General features: G+C 41.3%; 1 protein-coding gene across 21 annotated transcripts in view; it reads left to right on the top strand.

Annotated features, from left to right (window-relative positions):
- Nucleotides 1-12,518, top strand: part of sipa1l1 (signal-induced proliferation-associated 1 like 1) — a 432,358-nt gene that overhangs the window by 252,450 nt on the left and 167,390 nt on the right. For 19 of the 21 annotated variants that reach the window (XM_072265599.1, XM_072265573.1, XM_072265549.1 and 16 more), the window contains one exon: nt 7,865-9,649. In XM_072265599.1, coding sequence (XP_072121700.1) covers nt 8,128-9,649 — 1,522 coding nt within the window. In that variant the 5' untranslated portion in view covers nt 7,865-8,127. Of the gene's footprint in view, nt 1-5,257; nt 5,382-7,075; nt 7,095-7,864; nt 9,650-12,518 lie in introns of those variants that run through there. The other 2 variants (XM_072265628.1, XM_072265635.1) reach the window with 2 other exon arrangements.

Raw genomic sequence — 12,518 nt, 5'->3', positions numbered from 1 at the left:
TACAGTCCCAGTAACCCAGATACAATTCCCACCACTGTTGGTAAGGAGTTTGTATATTCTCATGACTGTGTGGGTTTCTTCCAGGTGTTCTTTTTCCTTCACACAGTCCAAGACATACGTTATCTGGTTATCTGGTCATTTGTAATTTGTCCAGTGATTAGGCTAGGGTTAAATTGAGGATTGCTGGACAGCACAGGTCGAAGGGCTGGAAAGGCTTATTGTGTGCTTTAGCTCAATAAATAAATAAATAAAATAATATGCAATGATTACAACAAAGTATATTGGGAAAGTCAAGAGTTCATGTTTCAGTACATGAGTGATCAGTTCCACAGTCTGACAACTGCAGGATAGAAGTTGTCCTGAGCCTGGTGGTATGTACTCTTCGTCTTATGAATTTTCAGCCTGACAGGGAGGGAAGAAGAGAGAATGACCAGCGTGGGAGGGTCCTTGATTATGTTGCCTGCTTTTCCAAGACAGTAGGAAATGTAGATGGCCGAATCCTTAGATATATCAAAGATAGTTTTTAGGAAGTATGGTTTTCCTTTCTGGGAAGATGGAATGGTGTACTTTGGTTCTAATTTCTTTTTGGTATTATATTTCAAGTAAAGATTTGATGAAAATTTGAACTAGTTAAACAGCTGGCAGCAACTGGAGAAGCCAGGGTCTCCTCTTCCCATGCTTGATTAGCATTTTCAGAAGTGAGTACATGTAATGTTTTCAGTCCTCTTTTGTTTTAAATCAGTTGTTGCTTAGTCAGCCAGAAAGTGGCAAGGTAAAATGCAAATCACGATACTGTATCCTTAATGCCTTAATGTTTCACTTGGAGGTTGCTTTGAAATATGAAAAGCAATAATGGAGTAGAAATGAAGTGCAATTCAAGTGAAGCATGCAGCTCAGACCTAAATCTAATTTATTTAACGGATATGCATATTGCTGTGGTCCATTCTGAATCATCTTATGGGAAGTGTTGATGAGCTGCATTTGTGAACAGCTGTACTCAATGTTGTCAAGGTACTGCTATGATAGTGTTTGCACGGAAGTTGTAGGACTGTCACTAATGCCAAGATGTATTGGTAAAATGTCAAAGTCAGGATCCTGTGTGACTTGCAGAGGATCATGGAAGAGGAGACTTACCTTGTATGCTGAAGGTACAGAGTTGGTGTCAACAAGGGCAGTGTGCTGCTTGTGGCTAATGCTTTACACCCATTGTATGTTGGTGGTGCAGGACCATTTTCAATACTGTTCAACACATTAAAGCTTGGAAAACTTTATATCTGCTTACTGGCTCATAGAAGCATATCAGCGGTCTGAATTGAAATCAGGTTTAATATCACTGGCATATGTCATGAAATTTGCTAACTTAGCAGCAGCAGCGCAATACATGATAAATACAGAGCGGGAGAAAACTGAATCACGGAAAGTATATGTATGCATATTCAATAGTTGAATTAAAAAAGCTGTGCAAAAACAGAAATAAAAAAAGTAGTGAGGTAGTGTTCATGAGGTCAATGTCCATTTAGAAATCAGATGGCAGAGAGGAAGAAACTGTTCCTGAATTGCTGAGTGTGTGCCTTCAGGCTTCTGTACCTCTTTCCTGATGGGAACAATCCTGGGTGGTAGGGGTCCTCAGTGATGAACCCTGCCTCTCTGTGCAGTAGCACCCCCCCCCCCCCCCCATACCAGACAGTGGTACAGCCACTCAGAATGCTCTCCCTGGTACATCTGTATATGTTTTCAGGTGTTTTAGGTGACAAACCAAATCTCAAGCTCCTAATGAAATATAGGTGCTGTCTTGCCGCCTTTGCAGCTGCATTGATATATTACAACCAGATGAGGTCCCTAGAGGTATTGACACCCAAGAACTTGAAACTGCTCACTCTCCATTTCCAATTCCTCTAAGATTGGTTAAAGATTGGTTTGTGTTTCCTCATCCTACCCTTTCTGAACTCCACGATCAGTTCTTTGGTCTTGCTGATGCTGAGCATAAGATTATGGCTGCGATACCACTCAACTAGCTGGTATATCAGCCTCCTGTATGCCTGGATGGTAAATGATGTGAAACAGTGTATGTTTTAAAACCTTATGAAGTCAGCTTCTCAGTGTGGTACATGATTCTATGCAATATAAATAAATCTATTCGTGGACTTGTTTGGTAGCAGTGTACCTATTGATATGTGAATATCATTCTGTGGTTCAATGGTTCAAATAATATCAGAGAACATGTACAAGATCCAACCTGAAATCATTACTCTTCACAGAAATACACAAAACAGAAAAAAAAAATGAATGAATGACAGAAGACGTTAGACCCCTAAAGCCCCCACTCCCCCACACTTGCTGCAGAAAAAGCATCAACCCCACCACCCACCATGCAAGCAATAGGAAAGCTCTCAGAGACCATGATCTGGAGTCCATCAAAAAGAAGTGTCCATCTCAGGCAGTCTGTCTGTCTCTCTCTGTCTGTCTGTCTGTCTGTCTCTCTCTGTCTCTCTGTCCCTGTCTGTCTCTGAGAGAGAAGGAGAGAGATCCCGCCACAACGAAAGGGGAGACCAGTTCGATGTTACAATCTGCCACATTGATTGTCTAAGCCCCCCCCCCACCGACTCGAAGACCAACAGGCTCTCACTGACTATCAACAGAGGGAGAGTCCATTAGAGTGTAGGGGGGGCTTCCAACAACAACGCGCACCACCTGCTGTCTCGATATTTCAATCTCTTGTGACGTTTCAGTTGATGATGTTGCTGAGGAATTGGGCCATACACAGTGCAGCACTCCAAAAGCACATGCCTTCCAGGCCATACCTGGAGATATCGAAACGCAAGGCCACCCGGCGAGTTTCGAGAGTGAGAATCCACAAAGAACTGTAATTTGAGCTGCAACTGTAGATCGCAGACTCTGATAGGACCCCAGCCACCTTGAAAAAGGAAAAAACGAAACGAGAAGCAAAGAAATTAAACTTTCGCTTATGGGACAAAGTCATCCAGGTCTGCAAAATTCTCTAGTGCCATCTTAGTCTTGCTGAATATTCTTGCATAAAAAGTTGATCATGCTTTGCGACACAAGACAGTCAAGCGCAACTAAGCAAATTCCAATTTATTATACTAAAGTGTACATGTGTCAAATTATGGAGCAGGTTATCAAATGTGCCACTTTTAATCAGCTACTAATTAACATTGGAGCTTATTGTCACACCAGTGCTTTCAATAAGGATGTTTACTTCTCTCCAGGGGCAAATTCAGTGTTCTAGTTTCCACAACCCAGATGTATTGGAGTATCGGTACATATTTTGAAAGGTATGTAATGAAAGATGTGTAACAGATTTGCTAGAATCTCAGGTGGTGACGGGAGAGCATACAGGAGTGAGATATGCCAACTAGTGGGATGGTGCCACAGCAACAACCTGGCACTCAGTGTCAGTAAGAAGAAAGAGCTGATTGTGGACTTCAGAAAGGGTAAGACGAAGGAATGCATGCCAATCCTCATAGAGTGATCAGAAGTGGAGAGAGTGAGCAGCTTCAAGTTCCTGAGTGTTAAGATCTCTGAGGATCTAACCCGGTCCCAACATATCAATATAGTCATAAAGAAGGCAAGACAATACTTTATTAGGAGTTTGAAGAGATTTGGCATGTCAACAAATCCACTCAAAAACTTCTCTAGTTGTACCGTGGAGAGCATCTGTCAGGCTGCATCACTGTCTGGTATGGAGGGGCTACTGCACAGGACCGAAAGAAGCTGCAGAAAGTTGTAAATCTATTCATCTCCATCTTGGGGACTAGCCTACAAAGTACCCAGAACATCTTTAAGGAGCGGTGTCTCAGAAAGGCAGTGTCCATTATTAAAGACCTCCAGCACCCAGAGCATGCCCTTTTCTCACTGTTACCGTAAGGTAGGAGATACAAAAGCCTGAAGGCACACACTCAGCGACTCAGGAACAGCTTCTTCCCCTCTGCCATCTGATTCATAAATGGACATTGAAGCTTTGGCCACTACCTCACTTTTTTTTAATATACAGTATTTCTGTTTTTGCACATTTAAAAAAAAAATCTATTCAATATACATAATTGATTTACTTGTTTATTTATTATTTTTCTCTCTCTGCTAGATTATGTATTGCAATGAACTGCTACTGCTAAGTTAACAAATTTCATGTCACATGCCGGTGATAATAAATCTGATTCTGATTCTGAAATTTCAAAAGTTGGCACATCTTAAATAATCCAATTGTAGATTATGAAAAGTTTTACCTTTTTTAAAAAAAATAACAATTGTTCCATTTGGGGTGAAATCTTGTGCAGACCTTTAAGTGTGAACGGTGACAACACTGTCTAATTTAGTTTGCTGTCTGGTGACAAAATTTATGCACTGACAACGATTCCAATTGAAAGCAATGACATGCAGCATTTGAGGTTAAATGAACAGGACTTTTTATGTTCCAAACAAATTGAGAACATGGAGTATTCATGTTACAATGATCATGCTGGTTCCTTGCTCTCCAGCCTCCTTTTGCAGCCCTAACTGGACAGGTCTGTAAGATTAACGGTTGAGTACTTACAATGAGTATCTGAATAATTTCAGAATGGCAGTGGTCCTGTGTGTTTAAAATGGTTTCCTATACTGTGGAGAAGATATTGAATTAACAACTTTATTTGAAACATTGTAATCCTGGTTTATCCCTCACTAAAATGTTAATCCAGCAGATTTCCTCCCTTTTATTGGTTTACTCAGCCAGACCACATATGGTGCACCGCTATCAGATGTACCTGTAGATAGTTTCAAACAGGTCAAATGCCCAAGGGACAGAGTAAGTGGTAGGGTCCCCCTTGGCTCTGAAAATATGTATATTAGTGAGAGCAGGCAGTATAAACTGAGAAGGTAGTAAACTCTTGTCAGGGTGGGTAGGAGAAATAAATCCGGTCTGGTGAATTCTGTGATTTTTCAAGTAGAAAAACAAATGAGTCAACTTTCCTGGCAGGTCATGGGGAGACTCATCTGCACTGCTTTAATCATGCAATGATTTATTAGTGATTACTCATCTGCAGGGGCATTGCCAGGTCTTTTCTAGTCAGGTTCTTGGTTGCTGAAAACCTGATGTGATGTCTGACTTTATTGCAACACTTTGCTGCTACCTTGGCTCCACCTTTTGTGGCTGAAGTGTGCAGGTTCAATTTGTACCATGACGCTTGAAAACAGAGTCAGCTGTTTAGTGCTAAGCAGTGCTGTGATACCAATTGAGACACTAAACTGTAGTCTTGTCTGGTGAGGAGATGGTTCTTGAAGTAACCTAGGTTTGTTCCATTTGGGCCACAGGAGGATTCTGATTTCTTCCTTATTATACAGAACAGAATCAACTGGAATCATCTTTTTATTTGCTGTGAGCACTTGTAAGAAGTTTTTGAAATACTTGGGATATTTACAGTATTGATTTTTTTTGAAATATAATAGTACTGTCAAGGATATAATTTTATTCATTTTCAGATCTAATTTTAACTAAATCCTGAACTCTATTTACTTGAGCCTGTTTTTTTTGTGTGAAGACCTCTAGTTTGTTTATGGTGAACTTTTTTTATAAGTGCAAGATGTTCATATAATTTCCCTGTAAAAGCTGATACTATGACATTGCTCAGGTGTCTGTCAGTTAACTACAATTTCATCTGAAACAATTTAAATGTACTGCTTAAATGTAGAACATAGACATCCTTTTATCATTTGTTCCCTGGATGATTGTGAAGTAAACTTGATGAAATTTGTTGGTCAGTCCTAATGGACTGTTTGAATTATTTGTAAACTTTTTATTTAAAAAAAATTAAGAATCTCAGAAAGGGACTAGAGTCACCTATGACTAGACCAAGTTGGTGGAATTGGTCCTTACAACAATCTGTAAATTCAGTTTTTTTTCTCCTTGTAAGCCTCTTCTCAAAATTTACAGTGGTGGGAATTGAACTCATGACCTCTCATTTGCTGAATGTTTGTCTTCAGTGCTACATAATTTAAGTTGTGCAATGTTTCATTCCATGGTTTCTTATCTCTCTCATTCTGTCATACTAGAATGAGCAGCCTTTATTTCTGTTAACATAACACTAGAATTGTGGTGTCATAGTTGTGCATTTAACAGGAACGGTAATACACCCATTAAAGGTATCTTGTTGTTTCCAACATTGCTTTTAATTTCTTATATTTTCCCTTCAACTATTGGACTTTTTATCATAGGCTATTGCCATGTTGTTGTTACCCTGCCCACATCATTGTTTGCATGATTCATCATTTTCTGGTGGGTTTCTTGATTGGGTGTGTGTTGTGCTCTGTTGGGCAATGTCACGTATTGAGCTCATAGGTTTGCTTCCTGGTTTTATCTGAAATGAATCATATTACAGATATATTTCCTTTGAAACTGAGGGGAATTCAATGACTCGTAGAAAACACCTGCATATAGGGATGGGTTTGGTTGAATGAGAGGATTTTCACTGTGCATGGAACTGTATATCAGCCTGAAACCTCATCCATGTGGCAGGGGTATATTTCAGGCAATCATTTTGTATTGATTGTAGAAATGGGAATTTGAGTGGACGGAGGGTTGTCACTGAATTGGGCAGCTTCTGAAGGGGAAATACATACACGCATTGAGAGAGACACACACACACACACACACACACACACACACACACACACACACACACACACTGTCTCGCGCGCTCTTGCCCCCTCTCTCCCTCACCCCCGCTCGCTCTCTATCTCTATCTCTCTCTCTCTCTCCCTGTCTCTATCTCTCTCTGTCTCTATCTCTGTCTCTCTATCTCTCTTTCACTCTCTCTCTGTCACTCTCTCTATCACTCTACCGTCTCGCAGAAACTTTGTAAAATGCTCCCCTTCAAGTTGGAATTCAGGTATCATCTTTGGCCGTCATTCATTCCTTGCATCCCTTTTCCTTCTGGTATTCATTTCCATCTTCTGTTCTAAACTTTTTCTTATCTCCTCTGTTTGTTGGGGGGAACCTTCCTAACACGGAATCTGACTTTATTTTTTCAAAAAGGCAGGCTTTGAATACACAGTGTGACAAAAAGTCTCGTCTTTGTTTAACTGTGCCACATGATTTCAAGGTAAAACACTATCTAAATTGTAAACTGAATTTCAGAATTACAGGGGAGGTAATGTCTGTGGGGGGGGGAGGAAGTGATCAGTACATCAGGTTGATAATCTTTATCAGAATATTTGATGAATGATCAACATGATGAAACATAACTCTTTCTTCCCTCAGATGCTGCTCAACCTTCTGAGTAGTTACAGCATTTCTGATTATTTCATATTTCTAATGTCTGCAACTTAAAAAAATACTTGAGCAATGGATAAGACTTAACTTTTGTAGAAGTTAAATATTACTTTTATTGGCTCCAATTATTTGTAAAATTCAGCAGGCAAATTAATTTTGAGGGAGTGGGGTAGAGAATTAGGTGGAAACCAGAACAGCTATGTATCACAGGAGAATGCAGACGTACAGTACCGGCTGTGGTCACGGCTGGACTCAGATCATTGGAGCTGTAAGGCAGCAGCACTATCTGCTGCAGAACTGTGCCACTCATAAAGTATATTTCATGTGATCAGACTTGATATTGTGGAATCGACACGGGTTTCCAATACATGTTGAGCTTTGAGCATTAAGGTGTACAACTTCTGATAGAAGACATCAACTGTTATTTCTGGGATTCTCCCTCAACAGAAGCTGAGCGCCTTGCTATGTGTTTCTAGTACTTCATGTTTTTGTGAATTTCTGATGCTTATGCCATTCTGATATTATTTAGATGTTTCAAATTGCTTCTCATAATAGTAATTAGAACAAAATAACCAACACATCTTTTCTTTTTCTTTTCAGATTTTTTTTCAAGCCATGTCAATTAAATAATCTGTAAATTCCATATTGTGAATATGCCAAGTGGGTCATCAGAGGGAAGCTTTACGGATTACAAACAGCTCAAAAATGTGTACATTTGAAAATTATACCACAGAACGTAATAACTAATGGATTACTAACCTTCAAGTGGACTTGTTTGGAAGTCGCTCTCGTGGAGATTCATACTTAATGAAAGAAATGGTCGTATATTTAGTGAAAGCTGTTGTGAGAAACCAGCGTGGAGTATGACCAGTTTAAAACGTTCCCAGACTGAAAGGGTGGGCATTGGTGCCACTTCAGTTATTGGGCCTGAGCTGACCATAGGTGCACGCTCAGATGACTTCTATGCACGAAGATTCCGAACGCCAAATGGTACCTTTGGTTCAGCCAGTACAATGGGGCCACCACGAAGTGAAAGTGCTCACCATGTTGGTGCAACACCAAGTGTGCCTAAAATGGGTGTTCGAGCAAGAATTGCTGATTGGCCTCCGAGGAAAGACACTGGGAAGGACTCTTGTAGGACAAGTGATCAGGAATCTGCAGGCAGTCCCGATGGCACAGTGATGTCTATCCACTCCAGTAGCCCCAATAGTAGGATGAGCCAAAGTAATCAAAATTCATTAGAGTCTTTGGCTTCCAAGAGGGTGCATAATGATTATAGACCGTGCAAGGCACAAGAAATGGAGAACTTGGATTCTAGGTTTCTTACACCAGATAGTTACCTCCAGTCCCCTGCAAAGAACCTTCGCAGGATAAGACAGCGGAGTAATAGTGATATCACAATCAGTGAACTGGATGTGGATGGGGCTGAGGAGTATGGAGCACTGAGTCACAAAATGGGAGCTGCTATTCACCGCGAGTATGGCAGTACTTCCTCCATTGACAAACATGGTATGTCAGGTGATAGTTTTTTTGATTTATTAAAGGGTTATAGAAATGAGCAGACAGATCAACGAAGCCCTGCTCCAGAGCAACTCAATGAACTCCTAAAGGCAGAAACCAGTAAAGCTTATGGTTCAAGTATGGATAGTACTAAACATGATTCGGTGGATGGTTTCTTTGCACACAGAGGGAGTCCCAGGCCACTGCACAAAGAAAGAGAGAAACCACTTAAGAGGCGGTCAAAATCCGAGACGGGGGATTCTTCTATTTTCCGCAAGTTGCGCAATGCCAAAGGGGAGAGCGAGCTGGGCAAGTCAGCAGACTTCGAGGACAGCAAGTCAGAGGACAGCGTGAAGAGCTGGGCTTGCCAGAAATGCTTTGCCCATTATGACGTGCAGAGTGTGCTCTTTGACTTGAATGAAGCTGCAGCGACCAGGCACAGTGTTATTAAGAGAAGGAACACCACAACAGGTGCCTCAGCAGCTGCAGCGGCCTCACTGGCTGCTGGTCCACTTGCGCACTCGATCAGTTTCAGCTCTCCTGCAGGCAGCACAGAGGACCTGAACTCCAAGGAGAATCTCAATGTGGACTACGGGGATGAGAAAAGCAATGAACTTGTGCTGAGTTGCTCGTACTTCCGGAATGAGATTGGTGGAGAAGGAGAACGCAAGATCAGCCTATCCCGTTCAAATTCTGGATCACTGAGTGGACTTGAAGGCTCTTCTTTTGAACTTTCCTTAAGCTCACATTGTACAAATGCAGGAGTTGCTGTGCTGGAGGTAGCAAAGGAAAACTTGGCTGTGCATTCTGACAAAGTGAAGAGATATATTGTGGAACACGTAGACCTTGGAGCTTACTACTATCGGAAGTACTTCTACCAGAAAGGTAAAGTGCTGATTAATTGTGTCACTAATTTTGGATATTATTGTTACTAAACATCAGACCACTGATTGGGTGAGAGTAGGGTTGATCAGATTGCAGAACAGATTTTGGACAAATATATTCTGTGCATCTGAAGAGGAGAGTTTTAAAATATAGTTGGAGAAGTGAACAGCTATGATGTAAATACATTTCTAATAATGCATTTTCTTGGAATAAAATACTTTTATGACTTTGAAAGCCACAATCTGTCAGAAAGTGTCAGTTGTCAAGAGCCATGTTTGGTGCTGATGCTTTAAACAATTAGCAGCACAAAGGGAAGACCAGTCCTTGTTGGCCTTGGAAGACCAACATGTGACCATGTTGGCTCACAAATGAACCACAAGCCTAATATCCATGTCAAATATTATTAAAACTTTGAACAAGTATCTCTCATCAGACATGGCCAATAAATTAGATAAGTGACAGCACTGTATTCGTAATCAAGCTTGTTCGATATTTCAGCACCTAGAAAGTTATACTGTATAATATAATTTCCTAAATTCAGACATAAATAATGATGACTGGCAACACTACTGGGCAGCACTGATTTCTTCATCCCTCTGGCTGAATACCATTCTGTGACTTTTCTTCCACACAAACGCTGTTTAGTTCCCTCTTAACCAGTGGAATCCATTGTTTCATTACTCTTGGAATATTGCAGAGATTGAATTGTAATCAGATTTTTTGACTCAAGGCCTGTGACTAGTGGGGTGTCCCAGAAGTCAATGTTGTAACCTCTGTTTCGTTATTTATGAGCATGATTTTGATATGAATGTACCCAGCACAATTGGCAAGTTTGCAGGTAATTCTAAATGGGGGGAGGGGGGGCATGTTGCTAGAGAATTACAATGAATTACAAGGGGATCTTGATCAGTTGGAGGGAGGGTTGAGGAATGGCAAATGGATTTCAACTTGGAATAGTATGAGTTAATACACCTTGAACGTTCAAACCAGGGTTTGACTTGTTCAGTGAATGGCAGGACACTGACGAAAAATTGTGGAACAGAGGGACATGGGAGTACACATGCATGGTTTGTTGAAAGCAGCCGTGTAAATAGACCAGTTGGGTAAAAAGGCATTCAGCGTGCTGGCCTCCCATCTTAAGGGCACCAGCTTTAGGAGTAGGTACTGTACAGTTATGCAAGTCATTGGGTGAGACTGCACTTGGAGTAATGTGTACAGTTCCATCATCCTGTTATAGGAAAAACATTGTCAAGCTGGAGAGGATGCAGAAAAGATTTACTAAGGTGCTGCCTAGATGAGAAGGCCTGAATAATAGGTCTTGTTGGTCACACTGGATCTTTAGTTCTTGGAAGATGGGAGAATGAGAGGTGACCTCAAAGAAGTGTGTAAAATCTGGAGAGATATGAATGAGCTGGATGGTCATAATATTTCCCCTATGCTTTGGGAGTCCATAACTAGAAGGCACAGATACAAGATGGGAGGGGAGAGATTTAGAAGAGGCCTGAGAGGTAGCCAAGAGTAGTCAATGCCTGGAGTGAGCTGCCAGTGGAAGTGGTTGTGACAGGTACATTTACAACATTTAAGAGTTTTAATTAGATAGGTATGTGGAGGGGTAAGGCTGGAGGATTATGGGCCTAATGCGTGCAACGAAGATTAGCAGGGAGGATGTTGTGGTTGGTATCGACCCTTTGGGCTGAAGGGCCTGTTTTGGTGTTGTATTACTCTATGAATCTACAACATTCATCCCTGGGATAATCTTATTTAAAATAAAAGTAGATTTGGCCATTCTGACACCGCTGTTTAGAATCATACATCATAGAAATGTGTTTTTGGCTGAGCAAATCTACGCCAACTCTAATCCAGTTTATTCTTCCCCACATTCCCATCAATCCACTCCAAGTTTTACCTGCGTATGGAAGTTTGTCAAGTGCAATCAGTTGCTAAATTTGTACACACCTCAGTTACAAATGCTCAACCCTTTGTAGCTATGTCACCTTGATTGAGATTCACCCACTACTGATAAAGATCCCAATATCTATCCTATCAAGCCTCCCTGGGTCATCCATGTTTGAATAAGGTAACCTCCTCCTCCTCCTAAACTCCAATGAAAATGAGCTCAAAAATCTCTTAGCACTGTTTAGGCATAATATATATTCTTCAGAATTTTCCAGCATAGGAGCAGGATGTGTGGCACTTCATGACCATGCTAGACAACACAGAGATATTCGTGCTCTTCTATTGGGCCTTCCAACTCCCTTATGTTTCCTCCTCCCATCTCTGACTGCTTTGCCCACTGGACTTGCCTGCTGCACTATCTACATGTGCTTTTCTCTCTCCTCCTGCTACACTGTCATCCCACCTCCCCCATAGCCATCCCCACCACCACCACTACTGCATGCACCTATGTTTCATAATAAGTCTACCATCAGGGACCACACACACACACACACACACACACACACACACACACACACCCTCTCCCCCCCCCCCCCCTCAGGTCATGCTATCCTCTCGCTGCTGCATCAGGAAGAAGATACAGGCAGGAACCTCAGGACTCACACCACCAGGAGCAGATATTAAGCCATCAAGCTCTTGAATCAAAGGGGATAACTTCACTCAACTTTACTTGTCCCATCACTGAACTGTTCCCACAACCTATGGACTCCCATTCAAGGACTTGTCATCTCATGTTCTCAATATTGATTGTTTATTTATTTACTATTCTTTTCCTTTTTTCTCCTTCTGTATTTGCAGTTTGTGGTTTTTTTTGCACACAGGTTGTCCTCCGTTTTGGGTGTAAGTTTTCATTGACTCTTTTATGGTAATCGGTCTTATTGAGTATGCCTGCAAGCAAGTGAATCTCAGTGTT

Source organism: Mobula birostris, chromosome 1 (genome assembly GCF_030028105.1).
Source record: "Mobula birostris isolate sMobBir1 chromosome 1, sMobBir1.hap1, whole genome shotgun sequence".
In the NCBI taxonomy this organism is placed as follows: Eukaryota; Metazoa; Chordata; class Chondrichthyes; order Myliobatiformes; family Myliobatidae; genus Mobula; species Mobula birostris.
The sequence above is the reverse complement of the archived record's forward strand: the minus strand, read 5'-3'. Positions and strand labels throughout refer to the sequence as shown.